This window comes from Neolamprologus brichardi, chromosome 3, assembly GCF_056152115.1.
Source record: "Neolamprologus brichardi isolate AB-2024 chromosome 3, ASM5615211v1, whole genome shotgun sequence".
NCBI lineage: Eukaryota > Metazoa > Chordata > Actinopteri > Cichliformes > Cichlidae > Neolamprologus > Neolamprologus brichardi.
In genome coordinates, this window is record NC_142106.1 from 21,100,408 (window position 1) to 21,109,502 (window position 9,095).

General features: G+C 38.6%; 1 protein-coding gene across 1 annotated transcript; it reads right to left on the reverse strand.

Annotated features, from left to right (window-relative positions):
- Nucleotides 1–5,111: 5,111 nt before the first annotated feature.
- Nucleotides 5,112–6,827, reverse strand: LOC102788036 (tripartite motif-containing protein 16-like). Its single transcript, XM_035916075.2, has one exon. The coding sequence runs from the start codon at nt 6,810–6,812 to the stop codon at nt 5,112–5,114; it is 1,701 nt and encodes a 566-aa protein (XP_035771968.2). The 5' UTR covers nt 6,813–6,827.
- Nucleotides 6,828–9,095: the final 2,268 nt, after the last annotated feature.

The window sequence follows — 9,095 nt, forward strand, 5'->3', positions numbered from 1 at the left end:
CAGATCATTACAACACTACCGTTACCATAATTTCATTGATCATCCCATGTGTTTATTCAAAACTACTGTAACCAGTGTGTAACCCTAACCACTCTTAAGTAATGTCACTCACTTGTTATAACACTATAAGCTCAACAACTTAACATAAATAAGGATATGATAATAAGCCCAACACTAAAATGTCCGGTAATCACTGCACATCCTGCTTTATTTCATTTATGTCTGCTTGTGTGCTGCCAAAACCCTTAGAGGGAAAAAAAACAAAACCATTAGCCAGTGGTGTATCCTCGTGGGTAAGGCCTGGATAAACAGATTCCAGAGGTGCTGCTATAATCTTGTAGTCAACAATCTGCTGCCGTGAACACTGATTTCAACACAGTATATTTTCCACATTGCATGCACATTTTCCCCACTGTAACATTTAACATTTCCCCAACAATACAGTGTGATACCATAACCAACAAGCAGCCAGTAAAACCACAGTTTCCTTCACACAAAAATCAGTAACACAGAAAAGTGGCAGCTAAAGGGTTAAGTCTGCAGGGCCCACACACACTCATGTGAACCTACAGTCTCCCCCTTCGCTGGTCTCTGTCATCTTCCTGCTCCTGCAAAAACAAGCAAACAAAAAACCCCCACATGTATCCACCCTTTTTTCACTGTTTGGAGTGGATTAGACATTAGAAGTGACTGATCCTGAAATAGTTACAGTCCTTAGTCTCAATTTCAAGTCAGTCACACTTAGTCCACATCATCAGTCCCTCACAGTCCCGTCACATGCATTCATACCAATCATTGCTGATAGTGGAAATCTGCGCACCGATTTAAGTATCCACTGATAGCAATATGATGTCATTTAAAAAAAGAAAACAGATTTTGGAATGAATTGAATCACTGCAATCCTTTTAGATACAGGACTTACCATCTAATATGGTCAGTGTCCTAAGTAGGTGAATTTCCACTAAGCCCATTGTAATCTGGAGAAGCTCACCTTGTATTTGCTCTCAATTAAATATTTTATAGTGCTTTTAATTCCAATCTTGCAGGCCTGCTTAAAAGAGAGCTGATTATTAAATCACCAAATATCACCCCCAGAGGGATGACACCTGAAAGGTTTTGTCTAAGTGCACTATTACAAAAAAACATTTGAGGCCTTGTTCAGGACGTCCAAGCATAAAAACTGTCTTTCTCGTAAAAAGAAAAAAAAATGAACCCACAACTAACTGGCATGATCAGCCTGGTACTAAAACAAAACCCAAAAATCTGCCAGAAAAATCACAGGAAAAGTTTTGCTTTCTGGTGAAACAATATGGTGCAGGGATTAGAACCTGCCATGCAGTGCTGCAGTCACTGCTTCTGGCTTTAATTAATAACTACTGTTACATGGTCTGAAATCCAACTTAAGAGTCACTACCTCTGTTCATTTTTCCCACATCATATTTACTGGTTGCCCATAAGTGCTCCAGAATATCACACCATTCTGGAAAGTCTGGGGCCACCTGACAGGTCACCTGCTACACAGAGAATTTTTCCTTTTTTTATTAGCAGCTGCATTGTTCACACAACATTAATGTTCACCATTAAACGCTTCCTAAACACTTCATGGCAGTGTTTCATCACTGGAATGTGAATTTGTAAATAAATATGTAAAATGTGCAAAACAAACTCTGTTAGGATGTGTGTCAAGGTAAGCTATACAATGTAATATAAATGATCAGTTTATTTAGTTATTTGATGTAAATAATCAGCAGATACCAAGTGAAACTTTGGTGGGGGAGAGTAAATGCTGTAATGGATCTGAGAAGGTGTGAAATACGTCAGTGTGTGTCCTGTTCAAACGGAGCCTCGGCCGCTCATTATAGCAACCAGCTGTCAACTCAAAATGACGTGTGATGAGTGAAAGACTTTATGTTCAAATTGTGCTTCACTCATGATTCTTCTTCAACATGCAGGACACTGTTGTAAAGGAAAAATGCACTTGTACTGTTTAACCCATGTTGATATAAATGACATTTTTATGACTCGTCTGTGTGGAATTTATACAGAAAACCTGCAACAATAACAACATCATCTCCACCAGATGAAACTCCACAGCATGACCTGACATTCAGACACTGAAAAGTTCAGGCTGGTCATCATTATGATTTATGGACTTTGAGCAGCATGGTAACCTAGATCTCATTTCAGAGAAGTTTTCAGGTGCTAAATGTGAACGGCCTCCTTGATTTGTCTTTGACTGCATGCTGACTCCGAGTTGCTGAATCTGTTTCAGCCTGGTGTTCATTCTTGTATTTGATCAGGGTCCAGGATACAGACTGGATAAGGCACATTTAGAGAACACATTTAAAACAAGTAAACAAAATAGTTTTTCATGTTACTAAGTTTAAGAACTATATTTTATGTATGAGAGAAGAAGAAAACCTTTGGGTAAAGCAGTTTGGATAAAGACATATGTTTAATATCTGAAAAAGTAGAAATTTAAAAAATCAGAGGAAAAATGGAGAAGGGAAAAATGTCTGACTGTGTGATCAGTTTACTTAATCCAATGAACAACACAGCTCAGCAGCCTTTATATAGCACTTTTATAGCACCACCATCTGGTCGAGGGTGGGGATAGTGTAGCTGGAAGTAAATATTTATATGGCCCTTTATCGCTGAAAAGCTGCATTCGTTTTTCATAAACACTGTAATATTCATCTTTTTCATCATATATTCTACATTTGGCTAATCTGTTGCTGCGATGCTCCTACTCTATGATATATATAAAACTGTGATGTCACTGACATCATCCTTTAGTTCAAAGTTCAGACTGCATTTAAAATAAAACAAAAGTGAGTCAGGACCAGACATGAGATTCCTGCAGTTCATGAACTTGGCTGTAAAAACCCACAATTTGGAGTTAATAACACAGATAGAAGCTCATCGAATCTCTGTGTGTTTATCTGAGAGATAAATCAAATGAAAAATCTACTCATCCAGTGAAATGAATGTAATTGTGTAGCAGCTAAATAAATGTTGGAGTGATTAGAAAAATATTTCACCTTATATCCATTCTTGAGCTTTGAGCAGGATATCTGTGTGTAAACATGAAAAAACAAAACAGTTTTCCTCTTTGAAGCCAAGTTTTGGAGGAACTATGTGACCCAGGTTTGTCCATTATTAAAACCGACATTTATTTCCCAATCATTCAACTTCACCACTTGTGTATAACTCTGCTGATTTTATTTCCTTTGTGTCCGGGGTGAGAGCTGAAGATGGTGGTGGGTCTCCCATGTTGTATGTGTGCAGTTGGTGCCTGGTTCCCTTCACAATTGAGTGCATGTTCAAAAGCACCTGAGTCGATTTTTTTTCCCAAAATTATTTATTTGATGGATCCGCCTTCCCCTTGTGTTGACCATTCTCACCTGCTGGTAAGCCTCAGTCTTGAGCTCCTCTTCCCTGTATGGTTGAATGTGTAGTTTTTTGTTTTTTTTTTTAAAAGTTGCTTTCCCTGTCTGAATAATAAACTAATTTTAAATATTGGAAGCACATCTCCTCCCTCTTTTTAGTATAATGAACCTGTGCACCTGACTGTGTTAAACATATAAATATGCATTAAAGCCACTAAAGTGTCTTATAGTCCCTGTTAACACATGCCTGCTGACACATGATACACAGTAATATGTGTTTGAATACAACCTGAAACCTGTTAATGTTCTGATTTAACAGCAGATTTCTCCACATGCAGGACAGAGAAATTCCTGCCTCTGTCACACAAAAAGTGGAAAATATATTTGTTTGACATTTTAATCATAATAGCAAGGAAATAAACTGTTGGTAGATCCACTTTTTAGAATCATTCATCAGTAAAAATCTAACTCAAATCAAATACAACAAATTCAACATTCATATAAAAAAATCCAACCCTGCAGGGATCAAACATCTGATCAAACACCAGGGTTGGACACAGACTTTCTAATCTGACATCACAAAGTTATTCTGAACCTGTAAATCTAATTAAAAACTCCCCAAAACTACTATGAGGAAAAAAAGGTTAAAAAAAAAGAAAGAAAGAAAGAAAGAAAGAAAGAAAGAAAGAAAAATGATCAGAAAAGGCAGATGAGGTGATGAAGAAGAGAGTGGTCAGTGGGAAAAGGCCAGTGAGTTCATGTAAATGCTGCTTCTGCTGTAAGACACAGATGTAAAGATGCATAAATGCTCCATGATTTTCATTTCTATCCATCATCTTGAACACTGACTATAAATGTGTTCACGTCATTATTGTGTGATTTGGTTTCTTCACGTGTCTCCTTCAGTGCAAATAAAGGACTGTTAGAGTGTGTGCTGTGTGTTTTTCTGAAGCATGACAATCCTTTCCAACAAGTATTTCCAGCTGTTTGTCTCCACTCTGCACTTTAATCTTTTTTCCTGTCATGTCTGTGTTTGTCCACCAGGTGTCTCCCTCAGATCAATTTCTCCAAATCAGAAGCTTCAGATTTGTGGAGACGATCTGCCTGCCAGACACAGCTCAGGGCGAAGAAACATGTCTATCCTCCACAATATACAGGACTGTATCATTTAGTGTCTGTATTTAAATGTATAAATGATCAAGTGTGATCAAACTTTTCATATGAAAAATAATATTAAATGTCAAACATTAAGTATTTAATTTTTGTTACACTTTAAAAGTTCAAACCTCAAACACATTAAGTTTACAGTCATATATGATCAAGAAAATCAACAATCTTCACATTTCAGAAACTGGAACCAGCTTTAAATGTGACTAAAATAATGATAAAACAATCAATTCTCTAATCATTGACTAACCGATGAATCACTGCAGCTCCAATATATTGTTGCATTTGACAACCCACTACAGCAACTACAGAATAAAACCACTAACCAGACTGATGACAGATTTCAAACATGCTGAATATGAAGAGTAGTATCATTTAAACTCACATGATTATCAGCCATAAGAACAAATTCAGATTTATATTGATGTAAGGTATATAAATGTAAGTACAGTTTGAATCAGTGCAATATTATTTTCACACATCAATGGACCACTGAACTTCTCAGCTTCTAAAATGTAAAGCCTCATTTAGAAACTACACAAGTACATATAATGGTCAGGGATCAACATGAACCTGTCTTCTGTATTTGACTTTAATCAACTCTGCAGTGTCTCCATCTAACCCAAGCCAAAGTCCACCATAGAGCGGCTGAGTGAATGTGGTCTGGACTCTGTGGAGGAGAGTCATGGTTTTAGAGACGCTGTAGAAAGACAGAATACCTGCTCTGTGATCCAGGTACACTCCTACTCTGGAGGACCGAGGACCTGAGAGGACAGTGTTAACATTGTTGTGTCGAAATTTAAAACTTCCTTGGTACCAATATAATGCCCAAGATTTGTCATTGTTTCCAAATCTACATTCATTGCCCGTCCCTGCTCTGCTGATATTCTTGTATGCGACTGCTACACCAACTTTATCCCCTGTCCACTCCACCTCCCAGTAACAACGTCCAGTCAGACTCTCTCTACTCAGGACCTGATGATAGTAAGTGAATCTGTCTGGATGATCAGAATAAGACTGTTGTTGTTCCATAAATGTTGCTTTTCTGTTCCCCTCAGATAATAACAGATGTGTGTTTGCTGTGTTTGGATCCAGTGTGATTTCATGTGAATATTTTAAGAATCCAGCTCTGGTCTTTGGCTCTGGTGGTGACAGTAAAACATCCTCTTCAGTGACTGTCAGTGAGATGTTTGTCCATTCCTCTCTCAGAATGTCCTGTAGTTTATCTCTGGTCTCTGACACAGCTGCTGTCACATCCTCAAAGTACCTCAGAGGACGAATATTGATGCTGGATGAGTGTGTAGACTCACTGAGTGCTGACAGTGAGGGGTAGTTGTGTAGAAACTGGTTGTGATCCTCTGTGTGTGAGAGCTGCTCCAGCTCGCCGTCTTTCCTCTTCAGCTCAGCGATCTCCTGCTCCAGCTTCTCCTGAAGCTCTTTGACTCGACTCACTTCAGTTTCCTGCTGGGATCTGACCTGCTGCTTCACATCAGAGCTTCTTTTCTGGAGGAGACGGATCAGCTCAGTGAACATCTTCTCACTGTCCTCCACTGCTTTATCAGCAGAGCCATTGATGGCCTCCACCTCCTGTTGAAGCAGCTTCACATCTTTCTCTCGCCCCTGGATTCTCTGCTGGATGTTTAGTTGTCTCACCTCCAGCTCCTTCTGCTTCTCAGTCCTTTCTGCTGCAGCTGGGACTGTTTCATGGCCTTTATGTTCATCCATCAAGCAGAGATAACAGATACTCTGCTGATCAGTACGACAGAAAATCTTCATCACCTCATCATGACGAGAGCAGATGTTCTCCTGGAGCTTCTTGGAGGGGGCCACCAGCTTGTGTTTCTTAAACTGAACTACATCATAGTGAGGTTGGAGGTGTTTCTCACAGTAAGAGGCTGGACAAGATAAACAGGACTTGATGGCTTTCAGCTTCCTCCCAGTGCAGAAATCACAGGCCACATCTTCAGGTCCAGCATAGCAGTGATCAGCTGGAGCAGCTTGGAGTCCAGTCTTCTTCAGCTGCTCCACTAAAGCTGCTAACATGGTGTTTTTCTCCAGGACAGGCCTCGGTGTGAAAGTCTTCCTGCACTGAGGGCAGCTGTTGATTCCCTTCCTGTCCTCTTCATCCCAGAAACCTTTAATACAGTTCCTGCAGTAGCTGTGTCCACAGGCTGTAGTCACCGGATCCTTCAGTAGATCCAAACAGATGGAACAAGAGAAGGTTTCTCGGTCCAGCTGAACTCCTTTCTGCGCCATTTCTCCTCTCAGTGTCAGTGACTGTGTGAGTTTCTCTTCCTTATAACTGAAACTAATCTGAGCTCTGATCTCAACAACATGTTTCTGCAGTGAATGGAGCCTGTCTTGTTTATCAGGCTGTGTCTCATTCCAGCAAGAGGAGCGGTTTGAGAGCGATACTGTGTTTTTAACCCTTTTATTTACTGCTCACATCAACTTAAGCGTATTACAGTTTTTTTACAGCCGCTAGGACACATTTCTCAATACTTAGGTCACTTTTACAAAACCCTTCACACAATTCTCCTAACTGACCTTCAGCTTGGCAAAGCAGTTCATTTCACATTCAAAATGCACTACAACTACCAATACACTTTATTCAGGTCTCAAATAAACTCATTCTTCCAGAACACTAGCAAAGGTTGACAGCCGAGAAACACACTTTGTCACCCACAAAACAATGACCTAAAAAACACTAACAACATGTAGCATTACACAGTGTTTTCTTGTGTAAAACAAGGACACATCTCTGTTTATAATTTCAATATATGTTACTGGAATGAATCAGACATCATGCAGAATTCGTTAATATTTGTTTATGTATTTTTATTTTTTTGCACTAAGTAATCCCAAAATACAATAATTTGTATACACACCATCCACTGATACAAATACAATAGTAATGCTAATCTACTCGGTCTTCTCCATTTGGCCACAGGTTCTCATCCACATCACATCTTATGTCATCTAGGGCAATACACCTAGGAAAGAATAGAGTAACACCTGTGTAGATGTTTATCTAAAACGAGAATCAACTGTGGCTGGTTAAACTGCATTTTTAAGATTTAAAATATGTTTCAATAAAATATTGCTGTTGAATTTTGCTGTCTTATTCAGTTTTGCATTATGTTATTGTTTTGACCATAAGTTTAACAGTTTTGAAAACAGTGTGTAAGTACATGCAAAATGTCCTGTACGTACAAAGATTTTTGGCAGTTGTTGTGTCTGAGTGAGAAAATAATTCATGAAATTTGAGAGATGTAGTCATTGAATGCATTTTGTGCCAAAACAATGATAACTGATCCTCAGTTTAGCCCACATAGACTTCTGTTGTGCTCACTGTGTGAGGAGTTTTGCAAAAGTGACCTAAGTATTGAGAAATGTGTCCTAGCGTCTGTAAAAAACTGTAATATCAATGCAATATGTAAATGTAATCAACCCTTTTCACATTTGCAAAACTCATTCCAACTGGATAACCCGATAACAGGAGAATTGTGTGAAGAGTTTTGCAAAAGTGACCTAAGTATTGAGAAATGTGTCCTAGCGGTTGTAAAAAACTGTAATTACAAGGCTCTGCACTGGCAGCTGACTGGCAATCACCCCTGCTGTCCATTATTAAAGCTGCCATTTATTTAATAATCATTCAACTTCACCACTTGACTGATTCCCATAAATGTCCACATGGAGGCGATAAAGTCAAACACAATAAATAAACTGCACAGCTGTCCACTGATATTTGACATCCTGGCAGCTCATGAACCGATTGCCTCATTTCCACCTTAAATCCATCTCAGCTGGAAGAAAGAACAAAGAGGCTGAAGGTGGAAACACAAATGAAGAAAAAACTAAATGTTTGTTTAAAAAGATGCAGAGCAAACGGGAAACATTTGAATTAATTCATAGCTGCACATTATTAAAAACATGAGTGAATGTTGGAGTTTAGTTTTGACTCAATCAGAAACACAAAAGTAGAAATAAACACAAACCAAAAATCTATCAGGTTACTGGAACCAGTCAGAGGTCTTTGGGTCATTTCATAAAGATCCCGATGGTGCAGAAACACACACAGCTGTAAACCTGCAGCCAGGTGAAGATTTCATTATAGGAAAAGTGCAATAAAACAACACCAGTGTTAACAACTCACTGATTTCATTTCAGGCTGATTCACATTTAAAGGATAGCAATTATTATCAGACAGAAAATATCAGCGCGCTGCAAGACACAGGATTAAAATCAGTAAATGCAGCAGAGTTTCAGATTTACAATAACAAGATTAATCTATAGTGTGTAAGAATTAAAGCTGTAAATGAATCCTGAAGGTCTGAACTCACAGCTGCAGTCTGACAGTTTCTATGAGATCAGACAATAAAGAAGCAGATCACTGTGGATCAAAGCAGAACACAAACACTGCAGCTTCATCAGAGTCAAAAACTGGCAGACAGCAGAAATATTACTGCAATATAAGTAATAATAAACCAATAGCTTTATAAATGGAAATACGGCAACAGAAACAAATCAGAAAAAAAA